Genomic DNA, 20,000 nt, shown 5'->3' with positions numbered 1-20,000 from the left:
AGAATGTTACCATGTGAGGTGGCAGTCAAATAGCAAGGCATGCAAACGTAAAACTCTCTCAAAGGTGTATGCTGCAGAGGCATAAAGGAGCGAATGCCCTATTTGTGAAATATTATGCAGACCCAGAAAAATGTTACAACCACAGAAACCTTTGACTTTCATTCCTCTATGAAACAAAGGTTTTCAAAATAGTATCAATACTCCATTTCTAAAACGTCCTCATTCTATCTACCTCTCTGATGTGTTTTGGCCAATTTGGCTATATGACAACCCAATAAGAAGGTCACCACTGTGGTGAAGAACTAACAGGCCCACAGTGATGGCCCCTGGGAGTGTGGCCGCGCCCGGGACACCCATCCTTTTGGCCTGCTGTTTATGTGACCTTTGCGTAGCATTATAATGTGTAATGTTTCACTGTATTTCCCTAAATCATGTGTTTTCATACAGTATATGCATTTTTCAACAGGATCTGATGTATGACACTGTGTGTGTATGTGTGTGTGTACTGAGTAAGTACGTATGTGTTCGAGTGTGTGTGTGTGTGTGTGTGTGTGTGTGTGTGTGTGTGTGTGTGTGTGTGTGTTTATGTGTATGTGAGTTTGCTTGTTTGTGTGTGTGCGCCCGGGACACCCACCCTCTTGGCCTGCTCCAGCTGCTCGGAGAGCTCCTCCAGGGCGGTGGAGTGGCGCTGACGCATCTCCTGGATCTGGGCCTCGTGGTTCTTGGTCTCCTCGTCGATGGCCTTCTTCAGCTCCGTCACCTCCTGCTCACGCTTAGTCCTGCCACGGGAAGCAAGCGGGTCAGTCCGATTTTGTGCTTCACACACACTGTCAATTCATGCTGTTACCACACACACAGGTGCAGTAGGAAGAGTATGTGGAAACAGTATTGAGAAAGAGAAGTGCTAATCTAGCCATTCAAATAAGTGGCGAATTACAAAAACTACAGGGATACGTGTGTCTGCATATATGCATTTGTTGTATGTCTTGTGTGTTCACAAGCACACAGGAGAACAGAAAGCATCACTCCAATATGTCTATAGGGGCGCGTTCACAGACCATCAAGAGATAATGAAGCAATAAGCCCGAGAGGCCGTAGTTTACACTGACTTTAGAACAGCTAAGGGCCATTGTTAGGCACATCATATATGTGATTATATGGGTGAGTGTGTGCACATGATATGGACTGTATGAGTGTAGGGTTTATAGAAAGGAACATTTCTGTGCCTGAAGTTATCAGAAATAATAAAAAAAACCAGTTACATATACTGTAACCATATCCATTTTCAAATCTTAAAAGGCCTGGCCCTCAAATATATTCCAGCACAGTCCCTCAGAACGTCAAGCGCTGTGTGTGTCAACTGTGCGTGTATGTGTGTGTATGTATGTGTAAGTGTGTGTAAGTGTGTGTGTTTGCTACCTGAGCTCCTGCTGGGCGGCGGTGGTGTCCAGTGTGTCCTCCAGCTCAGTCTTGAGGGCCTCCAGCTCCTCGCTCAGGTCCCTCTTGAGCTTCTCGGCCTTGTTGCGGGAGGCGCGCTCCGACTCCAGGTCCTCCTGCAGCTCCGCCAGCTGAGCCTGCAGCTCCCGCACCTGCTTCAGAGCGTTGTTCCTCTGGGTCACCTCCTCATCCCCTCTTTCATGCACACACACACACACACACACACACACACACACACACACAGACACACACACACACAAACACACACACACACACACACACACACCGAGACAGAAACACACACACACACACACACACACACACACACACACATGTTTAAGTACGGAGAGACATATACAATATACTGTATATATAACACAACAATGTGTTTGATTATTGTCATTGTAAAAAGTTTTTAAAATAACTCATTCTGAATCATCCATTTTATTCCAGAACGTCATGGTCTTCTTTTATGAGACATAACATGAAATGAATACTACTGAACCACTAGGTGGCAGTGCATAAGAGCTGCGGATTCTATTCAGTGCTCACTGCAGTCTGTGGGGGGGTGGGGGGGACGCATAACGAGGAGCTCGTTCCATCACGAGGCCAGCCTGAGTTTGCTGGCCCGCGGTCAGCAAGTTAGAGGCTCTCCAGTCCCCGCGAGGCTCTGACCTGATCTCTGGAGCAGGAGCCAGGGCAGGCTCCAGTCGTGAGCGCACGGGGAAGGAATGGTAAACCAGGGCTGGGTGGTAATGGACTGATTACGAGATCACTGGAGCAAGTCTGCCGAAGGGAGAAGGGGGGGTTGCTCCATCAGCCATTAATTAGCCGGCCTTTTTTTTATTTGAAAAAGCAGGTGTGCTACACCAGATGATTAGAAGAGAGAGGAGCGGAGGTTTCATGACAAGGTGCTGGAGGTATGTGTTACCTCAACCTGCGCTGTCTCATAGAGGAAACGGCCTATGGGGGGAGTGTTGTAAAGTGAGAAAAAGAAATCTGGGCTCTTGTGCTCATTGTTTGGACTGTTTGGAGATGACTTTATGGTTATGTTTCAAACTATGTGGTTGTTTCATATGTATCTTGAGGCAAAAACATGTAAAAGATGCATCACCGGATCAAATTAAGACTTTATGTGCAGAGAGCGTCCCTGTGAATCAGGCACAAGACTCAACATGCACCAGAGGTTATTGTTGTCTGCAGATTGTAAATATAAATAGATCTAAATACATCAACATTTGACAGCACAATGGGCTCTGTTCCGCAGTGGTAAAACTGGGTTAATGTCTCCGCCACTGCGTGCCTGGACGTCCCCTGTAAGGCCTCACCTGGCCTGCATGGCCTGGAGCTCCTCCTCCTTCTTGGCCAGCTGGAGCTTCAGCTCCTCAATCTGGGCCTGCAGCTCGGCGATTTGGTCCTGAAAGTCTGTGGTCTCGCCATCCAGCTTCCGCTTGGCCTTCTCCAGCTCCTGCCTGGTCTTCTCCTCCTTCTTTAGGCGCTCTGCAAGAGCAAGGGGGAAATAAACAAGAAGGTTGCGGAGAAGAAGGCTGAGTTCAAAAGAGAGTCGGAAGGAGGTTTTTATGCGGTTTGTAAAAAGAAGGATCTGGGGTCTCACCCTCCAGGTCCACCATCATCATCTCTTGCTTGTTTTTGGTCTTGCCCAGGTTCTTGGCCTTCTCTTCTTCTTCAGCCAGCGTGGAGGTCATCTCGTTGATACGGTCTTCTAGAAGTTTCTTTTCCTGGTTGGTAAAAACACAAGTAGCTTGCACAAACCGTTCTCTGTACAAGTGGTTAAGAATTCAAGAGCATGTAAGAGGCCTTAATTGTTTTGTTTTGTGTTTTTAAATCACCTTCAAGAACTTGGAGTTCTGGTCCTCAAGCAACAAAATGTCTTCCTCAAACTTCTTGATCTTGGCCTCAGCTGTCACTTTCTCCAGCTGCAGCTTCTGCCGAGCTGCCTCCTCCTCATCCAGCTGCTCTTCCAAGTCCTAGCAGAGTAATAAAACACACACACACACACACACACACACACACACACAAAATACATGAGTATACTGACATGAACATGCATCGTGTAACCACATGCTGCTTGAGTAATCTGACCTCTACTACTGTATGTGTGGATGGTGTAGGTGTAGTAGTTTGTGCACCTGGATGTGAGACTGCATCTTCTTCTTCTCGTTCTGAAGAGACTGGTTCCTCTCTTCCTCCTCCTCCACGCGGGACTCCAGGTCGTGCAGGATCTCCTCCAGCTCTTGCTTCTTGGCAACCAGCCGTGCTCGCATCTCGTCCGCCTCGGCAAACAGCTCCGTCTCAGCCTGCAGCTGCTCGGCCAGGATGTTCTTCTCCTCCACCAGCTGCAGGAGCAGCGCACAAAGAATCAATCAGAGGGGCCCTCAAAACAGCCTGTTACAAAACCATGATCACAGGTGAATAACCTGAGCTCACAGAGCACCGTGACCACATCTGATAGACCCTGAACCATTTGCGCTATAGAGTTGAGGCGCAATGAGAAAGCATGATGACTCTTAATGAGTCCGGTTCTCTGGACATGGACCACACCTACTGTAGTCCTAGACTAGATAATAACCTCAATCTCCGCTGAACACCTTTTAGTTAAGGCCTTGGCTTAATCCACACCTGGTAAACCGGCCCCATATTATGTTATTTGTAAGAGAGACTGCAACTGATGTCCCCACTAATTCAGCACTGTAGGCTGGCAGTGCCAACTCACCTGCTGGTGCTTCCTCTCCATCTCCACCAGCTCCCCCTCCACCTTGCACTGCTTCTCCTTGACCTTTGCCAGCTCCTCGTCCTTGGCCTGCATCTCCTCCTCCTGCCGGGTCACCTGCAGAAGAGGCTTCACCTGCAACGCAACCAGCAACGGCAGAGCTCTTAGGCCACATCTCCGCCAAGTCGAGGGATGTCACGTGAAGTTAGTTTAGTTTAGTTTCAGGTGAACAGAAATCTGAGGGGATGATGGTACATAGAGAAGAGCGAAGCAGCAACTGTCCGCAAAAGCAACACCAAGGAAATAAATGAGATCACGAATCGATACAACAAACTGACAAACAGAGAGACAGCGAACTCAGCAGACAGAGAACAGGAAGGACAGATTTCCTAGCTCTGCAGAGAGTACTGCAGGATATTGATGAGGCGAGTTTTAGATGGAGAGAGGGTGCTGTATTTTTAGCCTTGACACTTCCACCCACACACACCTTAGTGAAGAGGCGCCACCACTGCCAGTGGCGCAGCTTCAGGTAGGCAGCACAGTTCCTCTGCAGGATTTTCAGGCAACTGAGCTGCTGCTGCTTCTTGGCAAAGGCCCTGAGGAAGATGAGAGGAGGAGGAGGATGGTGTTACACACTGAACATACTCATAATGGTGTGTTATATTAACATAATTATAATAACAGCACTTTGTCTCTTCGGCACAGACATAACCTATCTCTGCTGATGACAGGAATAAAGATATTACAAACGATGGAAATGATTTCAATCAACTTAGTACTTCTCAAAAAAATCTTGCGAGGGGTCCGACTGTAGGTAATCTAGGAGATCCTGTTCAAGACCATATTTTCCAGACATTTTCCTGATAATTACACACCAAAGACATTTTGTGTGAAAAATCTCTTAAAAGGAGTGAGGATGTCTGAGTTGAACTTACTTTCGAGCCAGGTAACCTCTACAGGCGGACTGGAAGTAGATGATGATGTCGGTGATCTTGAGGTCGCGCTCCTCCTCCAGGTGGGCCAGGACCCCGGCCCGGAAGAAGATCTTACTCTGGCCGATGCGGAAGAGGTTCTGGTCCAGCTCCAGGGCTTGTATCTTGGAGAGGAAAACGGTACATCATTAACACACACATCCTGATGGATTAAAATTATTGATTGATTGATTGATTGATTTATTCATTCATTCATTTATTCATACACTTCATTGAATTCATTGAATATTCATACTCAAGAGTGCTCAAGAATTACACACTGACTATTTTCCTTCTGTGACAAAATTGAGAAAGTGCATTTTTACTTGTCTGTTAATTCAATACAAATGTCTATTGTAGGGGCGCATTAGCCTTGCAATAAAAATAGCTGAACAATTTCTGTACCATTCTTTCACAGGCCTGCTTGCCATCCATGAAGCCCTTGGGAATGGCATTAGGAGTGAGGATCTCGTATCTGTGAGAGGAGAGAGAGGAGACAGCTGGTGAGGTCTACAAGATGACGTTAATATCTGTGTCTGATATCTTTTTTCCTTTGTATATGTGAGAATAATCGAAATAGAAACAGCAGATAGATAGACACACATACTGTAGATGTGGATTTGTCTATCAGGGTATTACTAAATACAAAAATACAAAATCATCATTGTGTACGTTTGCACTTTGCAGTATTGTGTACGTTTGCAGTACATTATGTTCAGTGAGGAGGTGAAGAGAGATGTCAGTACCTCTGCCTGAACTCCTGGAAGACAATGCGGTTGGGGAAGCCCTGTCTGCAGATACGGATTCCCTCCAGCACACCATTGCACCTCAGCTGGTCCAGAACCAGGTGCGGGTCCAGCTTACCCGCCTGAGTTCGGACACAAAAGTACAGGTGATGAGTTATTTATAGTCAAAGTGTCTACTTATATTTATTTATGTGTTCGCTGGTAAGATTAAGAACCATTCCAGATCATATTTGACTATGAAAATGTAGATATGTGATGTAGGCAGACAAATGTGTTTTTGATCTCATCAGTACATAAAATGAGAACATAAAGACAATACAGAGGCAGTATAGACGGAAAACTACTGTAATATGTTAACAGACCCATAAACAGGTTAAAATGTCTTTTTGACCACTGGTGCTCAGCACTTTAAACTGCTCGAGAACGAGAACGTGAAATGTTGCCCATTTCAGCATCAGACTTTCAGCTTTATCTGGATCAAACAATCTCTTGCGGCTTGACCTTTATTTTTCTGGCTTTTTCCTGACTGTAGCCGACATATTACTGGATTCTGTGCTGAAGCCCCCAAACCATGCACAAAGGCTGACACAGAAACGCTGCAGAACATCCACTCTGACTCAAACCCCCGCAGTCTTCCCTACAGTGTACAGTATATGAAAAAAACAGTCACTGGTTTGCTCGACTGTCTCCCATCTTTAAACTGGAGTTGTTTACAAAGAGCGAGCGGTTAAAGGGATTCATCACTATTAGGCCTGGAGCACTATAAAGGATTAAGGGTGCAACCAGAGATGGCTGACTTCTGAAAAAAGCCTGTGTAGTCTGCCGGTTCCGTGGTCGCTGGCAGAAGTCATTTGTGGCTATGGAGGGGAAAGAGAAATACCTTAATTAAGTCTCTAAAGATGGGTTCGACTCCCACTTAACAAGCCCACAGACCCATATCCCATAGACGTGAACTCGAGCTCTCCACCCCCACATCCCTGAACGACTCGCTTGCTGTTTTCTGACATCTCCCCATGTGTCCCCGAGCGGCCCCTGGAGATGGAATATTCCGGAAAGAGCTTTCGGGCTCTCGTGTCCCCACTCACCCGTTTCTCGTGGTTGGGGATGATGCAGCGCACAAAGTTGGGGTTGGTGTTGCGGAGTGTGGCCATGAGCTTGGACAGCTGCTCCTTGTAGAGCTGGCTGACCGTGCGGAACATCCCCTTCTTGGTCTTGTAGGCGGCGCCGAAGGCCGTCGTCTCGTTCATACCGGCCACCTGGTCCAGGCCCACGATCCGGTCCACTGCGGGAGAAAGAACGGCACAATCAGGTGGATCTGGCCGAAGGACCGCACAAACAAGGTGCAGAAGCAGTGACAGGGGCAGACAGAGAGGGCATGGCTGAGGGGTGGGGGATGAGGGATGAGGGACATTCGAGACACACACACACACACACACACACAGAGAGACAGCTAGAGACCAGCACACACATCTGAACAGTGGACACAATGAGGCATGATGGGTAACAGCTCTACACAGTGGAGACATCTGCACACGGACAGCAAAAGCACCCACCCTGGACACAGATCTACTCAGCCACAGGCCTCTTCTAATCCATGTGTTTAAGTAAACGCTGTTTTCTTTTGGTGCCCAAATTCACCAAAGTACCAAAAAATAAACATTCCCTTCTTTTAAATGAATGCATGCGGCTCAGATTATCCCTAGCCTTATACCAGAGAGGCCCTGTGGCACAAAAGCACATCTCCTGAGGTTTCACTTTCAAAGCACCAGTTGCTGTGCTGTTTGGGCAATAAGACCCACTTCAAACAGACCCGACTGAGGTGAAGAAAGGAATGAACACTATGAAAGTTACCCTCACACGGCTTTCTTCCTTGTGGGATACTACAACTGCCGTTGTACAACCTACTGTTTATTAAGTTATTACAAAGCATGTAGAAAAAAAATGATGGATAACAAACATCATGTCTGTCTGAATATGGCAGACACCGATATTTTTACATTCACTGCAGATCATATTATTCATACTGAGCAGCCAGGCTGTATTATGTGCTTGACTGCTTAGTGGGGTTCAGTAAAAATAGCAGTACCCATGTCAGAGTCCTCATAATAAAGTCCCTATTGAATAATATAGACAGCTTCTGCCTTATACAGTGAAAGTGTTGAACAATTCAAAAACAAACCCCAATCTGAGAAAATATTATTTTGCAGCTGGACATTTCCCTTATAAATAGACGTTCTCTTCCTCTAGGCTGGTCCTTGCCAAGGAACACTTTATAGAGAAACCAGAGAAATTAACGGTGCCTTTTGATATACTCAGATTAACGACAAGGACTGACAAGGTATCTGAAGATGGTCTAAAAACCTGTAAACTGTTGAGGTCAATCTCCTGGCTCTGATGAAGGAATGGAAGACAAATCCACTGATAAAACTGTTCTGCGGGCTGATTTAAAAGAAAATCCATTCTATGTGGAACAGCCTGAAATGGTAGATGCATTTCATAGGTCCAAAATGGCTGCACGGTTCTGGTGGGCACTGCTGGACAATCTTTAGAGAGAGTTTGGCCATATAACATTTGACAGCCCAGTCTTTCCAGGGAGTCTTTTAGAAAATCCTTTACTGGTTCAGCCACTTGGCAGAAGCACTCAGCCATTCTGATGTGGTTTCACGGACTCATTAAAGGGAAAGATGCCTGCACAGCATTGGCTTGCTTGAATGTAGTCTAAATTTGCATCTACAAGCTTCCCTAGTCAAACAAAAACGGCAATTAAATATATCAAACTGTGTCAATATTTTAGCTAATTACCAAATGGTGGCTAGATATATTCAAGAGGTGGGTGGGTCCGGGTCACTCTTTTGTGTGGTAGCAAGACAGGATCGCAAAGTGAGCATGTCAGCTTCTCTCTTTGGGATTGTGCCAACCTATGGCTGCATCAATCTTGCCTATGGACTGCTTCACTTAGTGAATGGCGCTACAGTGTTAATGCCCTAAGCACAGGAACAAACAAAGGTTTACTATAAAAAGATAACGATTCCAAATTATTAGCTCAGCCAACTATCCTGTTTAAAGTGGTCACTCTGTCAGGAACACAGCTCACGGAGGAGGTATGATACGCATCAAGCACTATTTTCTGCAGTGAAAAGAAAGTCTAAACTAACACATGCCTGACAAATTACACATTCTGAGGCTGGTAAACACAGATATAAATCATCATCAGAGAGTTAAAATCCAAACGCAACTGGAGGGAAAAAACATGACGTCGCACAAAAACACACAAAATCGTTTCCAGTCCCTGTGCGTTCAAGATGCCTGCGGAGGAGAAGTAGAACCGAGGCCTACTAATGATCAGCGCTCGATGGGTTTAGCAGACGGAATGAACTAAAACGACCCGGAGCGCATTCATGCAGAGGCTGATGGTATCTATGTCTCAGATTTTAATTTCCATATCAAAGGCTCAACGTGATTTTAACCACATCCTGCTAACATGCCACAGCTGCTCACGCACCTCACAGTGAGGACATCAGATGTACTGCCCATGCACGCGATCAGTACTATTAGTAAAGCTATTATCAGTACTACTGTATTACTGACACAGCAAGTTGCATACAGTCCAGGACAAAACAGCAGCCGTTTGAATGTGACTGATGTTGAACTTTCAGACTCCAAAATCGTCCGGAAGGGGTCACGGTATACTACACTGCGTAGTTAGTCCACAGATAGGTAACTAAGGATAGTTTCACACATTCTGCACTGTGAGCTTGGGTTTAACTCAAACAGGCGCTGATAGCATTTGCTAATATCAGTAATGTCTTGTACTATCTTATCTTATAACACAAGTAGTAGTGCCATAGTAGTGCCATAGTAGTGCATTAGGCCATGCAAAGCCAGTAGGCGATGGATGGGCACACATGGGGGAAGGGAGGGAGGGAGGGCATGGGACAGCAGCAGCAGCAGCAGCAGCAGCAGCCAGCACAGAGGGCTCGGGGAACAAGTGGGCAACACGTGCCTTCACCTGCAGGCTCATGGAGACCAGATACATTGTCATAGAAAGAGGCTCTCTGAAAAGTCTGAATCTCTGTGGCAAAACACAGAGAGAGAGAGGGAGAGGGAGAGGGAGAAAGGGAGGAAGGAGGAGAAAAGGACAGATAGAGACAGAGACAGAGAGAGAGAGAGAGAGAGAGGAGAGAGAAGGAAGACAGGAGAAAGGAAGACAGGTTCAGAGAGGAAGTGAGAGAGAAATGAGGACCAGATCACCAAAAAGACAAGAACAAATGTGGCTACTGTACTTACATACAGGGCACACACTGCTACACATAAAATCAAAGTGCACACACACACAAACAAGAGTGTTATTTATTCAGCATTGTACATTATTCCAAATCTCCAGCTTATTAGCGAAGCGATTCAAACACTGTTAGATGTTAATATGAATAGAATATGTTTTTCTTTGTTAGGCATGACAAATCCCACTGCTATCTAGAAATACAAATATGTCCTGTTTTAAGAGAGATACAGTTTACAGGGACAAAGGATATATTCAGGAGATTTATTAGAGTCAGTGTAAAACCATTCCTTCAGGTCCAACAATAACACCGCCTACTTTTCAAGACATGATTTCCCTGCACACCTTGGGCTTGAGAAACCCTTCCTATCCGGTTTAGCTTTTCATCAGCATTCTCCTGGTGAACAGTGAGTTGTAAGGGGGGGAAGATGTATGAAAGTTAGTCTTACCATCCTTCCACAGCTCTGCCACAAACTTGTCCGTGGACTGGTGCAGCAATGTGGCCACGTTGTCATTGAGAGGGTCCATGTTCTTCATTAGCCACTCATCCGCTTTGTAGTCAACCTGTAAGACGACGAGCGGAGAGAGAGAGAGAGAGAGGGGGGGGGGGGGGGGATGGATGTAGGATAGAATGATAGAAGGCAGAACAGAGGAAGAGGGGCGAGAGGGGAGAGAAGGGGAGGAAGAATGAGACAGAAATGAAGTTTGTTTTTCAAACCCTAGCCCACTAGGATTACACATAATTAGGAATGTAATACCGCATAGGAAGTTTTGGAAGTTGGCCTTAAAACAACCTGGCTTTGTGGAGGACAGGAGTCTAAACCCCTGGAAGTGTGACCCCTGGGCAAAACTGACACAGGAGAGGAAATGTCCCTGAAAGAACTGACCCCCCAACTCGGGGGGGGGGGGGGGTGCTATGTCTGTGGCCAATTCTGAGTCGGCCCCACAATACTGCATGACTGTGCACTCAAAGGAAGCTGCACCCCGAAACTGTTTTTCTTCCAGCCTGAGTTACGAGCGGGCACTGGCCCACCTTAACCCGCTGAGTACTGTTAAATGCAAATGAGCTAGATGTCTTGACGTCTCTCTCTCTCTCCGTCCTTTTGCAGCTCTGTTTACTAGGCTCCATCCTCCATCTGCGCTGGCTCTTTGGGGAGGTTAACTCTCCACTAACACCCAGCGCTGACCTTACACAGGCCTGGTGATTTACTCTGGCAGACTCCGTGTTTTCAGTCGGTCTTGTGCAGGCTTGAGAACGTCGAGCGAGCTTATGTTCTCCACCCCCCCCCCCCCCCCTCCCCCTCAAAACCAAAGCCCTACTTCATCTTAATCTGGTCCAATCTGATCACACAGTGCTGTCCAGGCTGAGCTTGGCCGAGGTTTATCAAGAAGCAATTTCAGGTGCTTAGTGTTATCGCGCTGTCCCATCTCTCAGTAGGACGTGCTGGATAAACATCCAAGCGAACTCTGACCTCTGTGTCGGGACCCAGCTCTCGGAGGTAGACATGACATAAGTGCTAATGTGAAAATCCTGCTCCCCATATGTCTGCACGGCCAATGTAGTTGGCCCACCAAGCCGAGCGTAGAGTTGAAAATTCCTCCTTTTTATGTAACATTAAATCCCCCCCCCCCCCCCCCTCAACCTCCATTAATGGGAACCAGATGTGGTTTTCTGCCGCACAAATGGGCTTTTGTGTGAACAGAGTGATCTCGGCGCTCCAAAAATCCACATCCATGGCAACGAGTAACAAGCAACAGCCATAAAAATCAAATAAAAGACTCTAACCAGAACAGACAAAAAGGCTGGTTAGATGGTAACATTACAAGCATGCACTGAAGCAAAGGCTTTATTTTTAAAACCAAATTCGACAGCTCTGTCTCGAAAGTTAAAAAGTTCAGGGTTCACAGGGGAGTCTTCTAAGGACATGGTGCTTACTGGCAAAAAAAATAAATACTTTAAATGCTTTTGCTACAATATCAGTTTTCAAAACTTCCCTTTTCAATCCAGTTACCAAACAGAGCAACAGTAACTGTTTGTTTTCTATTCCCAAAGCTACAGTACAAGATCTTCTGGGGTGAACAACCCGATCAGACTCTAATGATTAATTTAGCATCATCTGAGCTGTGGGAGGAAGGGTGGAGGTGTGGGCAAAGATACTTCATTACTGACAAGATAGAGCAACATAATGCATCTCTATGGAAGCAAAATTCAAACAGTTCCTGTCTGCTTAAAAAGGCGTGTTGCAAAGACGTCATAGTGGGATATCGATCGGCAAGCAGTTCAGTTCAAATGTAACGTCACTTTCTAGGTCTGCTTAAAGGGGTATTTCGCCCCCCTCCCCTTTGCGAAAACAGAACGCGGAGATGGTCGAACGTTTGCGCCTCTCGCTCCGCTTTAACCCTCTCTGGTGTGGGTGAGACGTGCAAATGGAGGCGAGACAGACGGAGGCCGTCGGGGCAGACGGGTGGCACGTACCCGTCCGGCGTAGTGAATGATGCAGAAGTCGGCCTTGTCCTTGAGCTGGCGTGGCTTCTGAAACTTGGAGTGCGTGCCCTGCTCCTGCAGCACCTTGTCCACAAACGTCCTGTCGGTGGCCTTGGGGAACCAACACTCCTCGTCCAGCAGGGCCAGCACTCCTGGGGGGTTGTTCTGCATCAGGAAGATGAGAACACGACACGTGTGATCAAATGGCAATGACACATTGTTTCAGTATGATATACTGTACTGTAGTATCATTCAGTACTTCTTTAACTGGTTGAGCACAACTGAACTTCCACAATATGTCATCTGTTCTGTTCAGTGGGTATGCTTCAACATGTAAAGCCAAATAGTATCCTTTTCATATATGCTTGAATTTCCCCTTGGGGATCAATAAAGAATCTATCTATCTATCTATCTACAGTATCTATCTATCTATCTATCTATCTATCTATCTATCTATCTATCTACAGTATATGCATGTAAATATACACGTTTCTTATAGATGCATTTCCATCACGTTTATAAATAGTGTGTATTTTCAAGAAGATGGTGCAAGACTTGAAACCTTAGTTCAGCAAATTACTTCCAACACTGAAATAAATGCCTGACCTTGCCTTTGAAAATGCACTATGCTCAGCAAACTGCTCTCAACACCGACTGTTACGTAAAATAACTGATGCTGTAATCCTGCGCACTCAAACTGGTGTACTGACCGGCCTCTCAATGAGATCGATGCAGGGCTGCAGGTCCAGGCCAAAGTCGATGAAGCTCCACTCGATGCCCTCCCTCTGGTACTCCTCCTGCTCCAGGATGAACATGGTGTGGTTGAAGAGCTGCTGCAGCTTCTCGTTGGTGTAGTTGATGCAGAGCTGCTCAAAGGAATTCAGCTGTAGAAGAAACAGGGAGACAGATGAATATCAGCTAAAAATGACAGCTGTTGTCCTACTACAGCTATTTGCACCTGTGCTTGTACTAGCATTTTGTCGTCGGAAATGTACCCACCTCAAAGATCTCGAAGCCGGCGATGTCCAGGATGCCGATGAAGGAGGCCCCCTGGCGCTTGGTGCGGTCCAGGGCCTTGTTGAGGCGGTGCACCAGCCAGCGGAACAGGCGCTCGTATGTGGCCTTGGCCAGGGCCTCCACGGCGAAGTCAGCCTGACGCACACGGGGAGGAAGAGGAAGAGGAGGAGGAGGAGGAAGGGCACAGTGCAGACACAGGCAGGGGGATGAGCACTGACTTGTAACCAGTGACCGTGTGAAAATACTGTATATGCAGTCATTGGTATAATGTCTCGTACAAAGTCCAATGCTACATCAAGACACGAAGGCATAAGAATGCAGAGTGTCCAAACAGACTACAGGTCTACTATGTTGGGGGGGATTTCAGTGAACACCCTGAAGCATTCAACCTTCTTTTATCAAAATTACAACTCACTAACGTAAGGTCGTTATTCATCTTGTAGTTTTGTGCTATTCTTTGTGCACGTGGATACATACATGTACATATGAGCATCTTGTGAAAATGTAGAGAGCCTGTGTGTGTGCTGTGGCTCATGGGACAGTACCTGCTCTTTGGTCTGGGCTTTCTGCACGTAGTCCCTGCCAACCTTGATGCGGGGACTCAGAATGGCGCGGGTGAACTCCATGACGTTCAAGCCCAGCAGGTGACAGAGCTTCTGAGCAGCTGAGTGGGGATGGAGACGGGGCCGTGTTAATGGGGTACAGGACCACCCAGGGGAAACGCCTTGCGTGTGATCGAGTCGGCCAACTGGCGTAAAAAACGCGCGGTGTGCTTTGGTTCAGCGCTTGGAATTTTTCTACGCATGCAACATTTATCATTTTAAAGTCAGTCAGGAGAAAACTTGCTTGTCTCTTCTAAATCGAGAAAGTTTAAAATGGATCTCAATTTTACTTTTTTCAAGCAGATAAAAACAGGTAATTTTGGTTGACTTGGTTCTGTTCATTACTGGGCCCTTTAACCCACCAAAGAGCCCTGACCACTAATGGAGAGAGACTGAGCAGTAGGGGCCAGCTAACAGTAACACCCCCGGCCCTCCTCCACGTTATGCACCTGAGCATTTCCAAGCACGGCAGCGAGATGGAGAGGAAATAGTGTGTAAAGGCATGTACGCCATTTTGTAAGGGTTCATCGACTTCTGTTTCTTAATTTCGCCGGTCTTTGTTTCTTTTCCTCTGAAGGTAAACACTGGCATATCTGGCCACCCATGCATCGAGGGCCTCAGCCAAACATCTGTTTAAACAGTCCCTTTATTTTCCTCACAGCCCCTGGATGAAAATGTAGAGCACGCTGTGAAATATTTTATTGCCAAGTGTTTTGCAGACGGGGGAATGGCATTTGTCGTCGCCACAGAAGTCATTTTTTTTACACACATGGCTTTCGTTCAATCAAAACATACACAATCCACTGGGTCTGGTGATGTCATTTCGAGTATTAACCTGAGCATTAATAACAGTAGTGATGTTTGACTTGGATCTGGACCAGCGGCCCGTTTGATTAATATACGGGAGTCGGGCCAGAGCTCACCTGTGTTCTCGGGCATGGAGGCCTGATCTGTGTTCCTCTCCTTCTTGAAGACGACGTTGCCAAACTGCAGCACTGCTGAGACCACTTTAAGCATGGCTGCAGAGGAAGGAGTGATCGTTACGATGGCTGGTTATGCTGCGCACAATACCAAACATGTGCCATTCATATACAAACAAAATCTGCTAAAGCTCATTAAAAAGTAATCAAAATCAGAAGACAAATGACACCTATACAGTTAATATAATAATATATAATTAATATATATATAGTTAATATAATTAATATATATAAAATATAATATACTGTTTGTGTGTGTGTGTGTGTGTGTGTGTGTGTGTGTGTGTGTGTGTGTGGTGTGTGTGTGTTCACAGTATAAGATAAAGCTAGTGACGTGCGCTCTGACCGACGATCTCCTCGTGATTGAAGGTCATGATGTGCATGGCCTCCATGGTCTCCTGGAAGTTGTCCTTGTCCTGTTGGCCTGGAATGGGCACGTTGCCGTTGGAGAGGAAGCGGTAGCTACTGAAGCCGTCTAAGAGCAGGTCAGCTGGAATCGGATGACACAGACAAGAGGCATGAATTCCAAAAGGAACCGTGCAACTGTACACCACCGCGCGACCCGGGTCAGGAATGACATGAAAACATGCTTGGGGCCCCGCGGGCCAAAGCTGTGATGCTATCAAATGAACTGGGAACATTTTACTGCAACCTAACAGTAAAAAGAGCACTGTAGCTCTCCAACACATAGCTGTAGCAACTACAGAAAACACACAGCTGTGCATTTCAAACACCCCCCCCCCCAATTCTGTCTGAGGATCCATAAAATGTGAGTGTCCTGTTTTCTCTGGGGGGATGCTTGAGATGACACCATTGATATGACAAAGGCAGCCACTCACATTTCAGATGCTCCCCTGCTCCAGCAAGCAGCTGGTAGAAGATGTGGAACGTCCGCTCATCTTTGGCCTGGCGTATGGCTCTGGATTTTTCCAGAAGGTCTGTTCAAACCAGTCAAGGAACAGTGACGGGGCTGTATGCGCGAACCTTTGACCAGAGAAACAGCTCCAGATTTTTTTTGACGTCTCAGAACTTCTTTATGTGTTGGAAAAAGGGGCACAAAGCGCTTACTGCGGCCTGTGGTTAGGCACTAGGAGGCCTGGGAAACTCCATCTTTGGGAAATAGAGTGGCCTGGGTATATTAGGACAGTGTGGTTACTATTAGAACATAGCAGGCCGATGTGCATCCCAAGGCAAATCTCCACAACAATGAGCACAGCGCTCTTTTCCACTTGGGCGGAGAAAAAAAAAGAATCTCATAAAAACACACATCACTCCAGCTAGTAAATCACACAGGGCTGTCTCTGCCAAGTGTTGCGAAAACTCTTAATCCTGTAGCGTGGGGGGGGGGGGGGGGGACCAAAAACGGTAATCTGAGACAGAGAGGTCTGTGCCATTCGCTACCCTGCAGAGGGGAAAAGAGCGGAGAGAGGTGCTCTGCTTTTGGTGAAGGAACGCGAGAGCAAACACGGGAGCGAGAGGCGGACGCCGTCTCACCGAGGGCCGCTCGGGTCCCCGCGAGGGCTGCATTCCTGCGGTGATGCATAAACTCTGGAGACGCCGTCCGCCAAACCACATCCCCGCTCCCTAGCCCCCTCACCCAACTCCCCCCCCGACCCACCCTCTACAAACACCACCCTGTGCTGCCTCCACACACACACACACACACACTATCTATCTCCTCCTCTCCCCGTCCGTCTCCTCCACTCCCTCCCTCCTTAACTTTATCTGCTCCGCTCCCAAACGCATATTCCTCATACGCTCACCTCCCTCTATCTCCTCCTCCTCCACCTACTCCTACTCCTTTTCCCTCCCTCTCCCTCTGCTCTATTCCACACTGACAAATACAACCTCCTGTCCCCAGTCTCCTCCCGTGCCTCCCTCCTCTACTCCATGCTCTTCCCTCCCCCTGAAGGATACAAGTCTCGATGTTGGCTCCGACAATGTAGCCGGTGACATCAAAGTTGATTCTGATGAATTTTCCCTGCGGGGAGCAGAAATAAAGATGGGTTAGCGTTAGCTACTGTGCTGGTGAACTTATCATACCAGCCTAGTTAGTGGTAATGGCTTAAATGCCATCCCCTCTGGTGCTGAGAACATTCTAGAAGACTGAGCAACACGAGGGCCTGCTGTCAGTCACATGCACACTCTCACTCACACACTTCCACTCATACACACACACACACACAGTCTGGTTTTAATCAGGCTGGGAACCATCGTCCTCAGATCGGCCCATGTGGCTGGGTTTCAGAGTCCACAGGGGGAAAAGCTGGTCCCGCCATGCCTATTTATGGACAAAAACACGGTGTGCCAGGAATGCGTGGCATCTAAGCCAGGGGGTCTGGGAGTGGTGACACATGGGACTGGGGGAGCAGGTACAGACGTGGGCAGCGCCACCCTCGTGTGGTATTCAGCGCTACGCCATCACCGACTCCCCGGATTCCCAGCGCCGGGACGGGTATCTTTCACTGATATGTACACATAAGAGAGACGGGCGATGACGCCATCCCACTGCCTGGGCTGATGCATGAGCAGAGCAGAGGAGAGTACGGTCTCACCTCTGTGAGAAATGAGCTAAGGCACATTCTTCTGTTGGGGCTCCTGCTCAGTGTACTGCAAGTGCTAAGCTAAATATGTCAGACGCTACAAGACTGATACCCACCCCATTCATAAACGACCCAACACACAGAGCATACGGTATGTTTGGATTCAGCACGCTCAACTGTGTTTGTTTTCTGGATCTCTCCTGTCCTTTATTGCGAGGGAGACGGAAGGGAGGTGGAGGAGTTGGTCATCAGTAGTGACAGGTGTTTTTTTGCCATGACCTCAAGCATTCTCGGAGCGTGGTCATCAGATTCTACTACAGTCTGTACCTGACCACTGACAATCTATCCTGTGACTTGCAAAGTCTGGAGAAAGTGCTTACAAAACGTGACGAGTTGTCGTTTTTCACCGTCTTGGCATTCCCAAAGGACTCGAGAATGGGATTGGCTTGCAGAAGCTGCCGCTCCAATTCGCCCTGTGAGGAAGAACAAAAAAGAGAGCAGAAAAAGGAAAACAAAGATGTCAGGTCCTATTATGATCAATATTGTTCCTATCGCTACAGCCTAGAGCTGCGGCACACAATGTGAGACTGCTGGATGGGAAATGAGAAATACAACACCAGTTCAAACAGATGAAGAAGGAAGTCCATTTAGGACCATAAACAGAAATGAAGTCTAAACGTTTCAAAAACCTTGTGGGACAGAAGAGAAGATAGATGGGCTAACAACACCATTTTAGGAAGGACAAAATGGTGAAGATGATCTGCTATGGATCAGTTGTGCCAATAAGTATTCCTGTGCTCCAGGTTGTGCATTTCCCAGGTGGAGGAACTCAATAAGGCCAAAATAAACACTTCAGAAAATGTAGGAATAAAAACCATATGGCTTTGCTCAACTGTACAAAAGAATTTGCCATAGTCTGTTGTAAGTGAAATACTGATATTGACTATGAAGAAAAAACACTAGCAAAATCAATACATCAATGTAAAGACACAGCAGGCATGTTATACAGTATAACAAAAAACATGTAAAACTGGAAGGGCATACTGTATCTAACATCACTCATGTATCACATCACTATCATATCACAAACTGCATTAACTACGAATGTAGACACACTAAATGCCACTAGCTACACACACTAAACTAATCATAGACTTGACAGAGCAAGGTCATGGCAAAGATTTCAGTGCCTTCCAGCATACCGTATCTCTATCCATTTACCTGCAAAAATCCAGCATTTACTGTACTGTAGTTCAAGCGACATGATTGTGTATAGAACAGTTTAAGACAAAACAACTCCATGGCCGAGAGGCGATGACAGGTAAACAGATCAACAGATGCGGGTGGTGGAAAAGAATCAGGATTGCTGATTGCTTACAGAACATTCTGGAGGATAAATATACAGCTCACATTCAGAAAGCGCAGCCGCAGCCCGAGACAACACAAACATCTCTGCAGCAGTGCCTGTGCAGTCTCAGTGCTACATGACAAGCATGACCCGGGCCAGGATGACATGGAAAAACACTGCTTTAATTGTATAGCTGGCGAACAAATAAACCAAGTCTGCTCAGGGAAACTTACTGACCTGGGCAGTACAGAGTAAAAGTTATTGTTGCCTCTGTGCATTCTGATAAGCTAATGCTTTGTCATGACTGTTCCCTTTGAAACAATAAACCATAACATTAGTACATAAATTACTGTATTTGATACAGCTTTTCTTTGTTGTTCTGAGAACGCTTGACACAATGTGTTCTTGGCTTGGCCCCTTTTTCCTGTATCGTGGAGGTGGAGTCGAGGAAACCAGATCTTTAACTTTTATTGAAATCATTGGAAAATGGTGGGATGGAGGTAGCTGGGGCTGACAGAGGTCGTTAAACGTGGGCAGTCGGTGCCAGCCTCTCCCTTCTCCACACATTCCTGTGGCTGTGAGGAGTTTCTCCGGCTGCTTCTGTTTCTCTACCGAGGTCTTTCAGACTTCTATTCATTCTCTCTCTCTCTCTTTATCTGCTTCTCTCTCTCTCTCTCTCTCTATCTCGTCAATCTTCCCAACTGTCTCCTCTCTCTCCACTCTCCTCTCCCTCTCCACTCTCCTCTCTTGTGTCTCTAGGGCTGGGTAGGGCACTGTTGAAAAGACCATCAGCACTCAAGAGTGACATTCCTCTCTCTCTGGGATGTCGAGGACCGCGCGCTCCAGCCACTCGAGGCAGCA

General features: G+C 46.9%; 1 protein-coding gene across 2 annotated transcripts in view; it reads right to left on the bottom strand.

Annotated features, from left to right (window-relative positions):
• Positions 1 to 20,000, bottom strand: part of LOC134076784 (myosin-10-like) — a 73,159-nt gene that overhangs the window by 10,770 nt on the left and 42,389 nt on the right. For both annotated transcript variants that reach the window (XM_062532002.1, XM_062532001.1), the window contains 22 exons: positions 18,172 to 18,264; positions 17,166 to 17,229; positions 16,088 to 16,186; positions 15,595 to 15,738; positions 15,192 to 15,287; positions 14,212 to 14,330; positions 13,649 to 13,801; positions 13,360 to 13,533; positions 12,641 to 12,814; positions 10,614 to 10,728; positions 6,971 to 7,167; positions 5,886 to 6,007; positions 5,545 to 5,614; positions 5,104 to 5,264; positions 4,656 to 4,764; positions 4,172 to 4,303; positions 3,588 to 3,794; positions 3,288 to 3,425; positions 3,053 to 3,176; positions 2,766 to 2,937; positions 1,420 to 1,632; positions 635 to 779 (listed from right to left, as the gene is read on the bottom strand). In XM_062532002.1, the coding sequence (XP_062387986.1) occupies positions 635 to 779; positions 1,420 to 1,632; positions 2,766 to 2,937; positions 3,053 to 3,176; positions 3,288 to 3,425; positions 3,588 to 3,794; positions 4,172 to 4,303; positions 4,656 to 4,764; positions 5,104 to 5,264; positions 5,545 to 5,614; positions 5,886 to 6,007; positions 6,971 to 7,167; positions 10,614 to 10,728; positions 12,641 to 12,814; positions 13,360 to 13,533; positions 13,649 to 13,801; positions 14,212 to 14,330; positions 15,192 to 15,287; positions 15,595 to 15,738; positions 16,088 to 16,186; positions 17,166 to 17,229; positions 18,172 to 18,264 (3,021 nt within the window). The remainder of the gene's footprint in view (positions 1 to 634; positions 780 to 1,419; positions 1,633 to 2,765; positions 2,938 to 3,052; positions 3,177 to 3,287; positions 3,426 to 3,587; positions 3,795 to 4,171; positions 4,304 to 4,655; positions 4,765 to 5,103; positions 5,265 to 5,544; positions 5,615 to 5,885; positions 6,008 to 6,970; positions 7,168 to 10,613; positions 10,729 to 12,640; positions 12,815 to 13,359; positions 13,534 to 13,648; positions 13,802 to 14,211; positions 14,331 to 15,191; positions 15,288 to 15,594; positions 15,739 to 16,087; positions 16,187 to 17,165; positions 17,230 to 18,171; positions 18,265 to 20,000) is intronic.

This window comes from Sardina pilchardus, chromosome 3 (assembly GCF_963854185.1).
Source record: "Sardina pilchardus chromosome 3, fSarPil1.1, whole genome shotgun sequence".
Classification (NCBI taxonomy): domain Eukaryota; kingdom Metazoa; phylum Chordata; class Actinopteri; order Clupeiformes; family Clupeidae; genus Sardina; species Sardina pilchardus.
The sequence above is the reverse complement of the archived record's forward strand: the minus strand, read 5'-3'. Positions and strand labels throughout refer to the sequence as shown.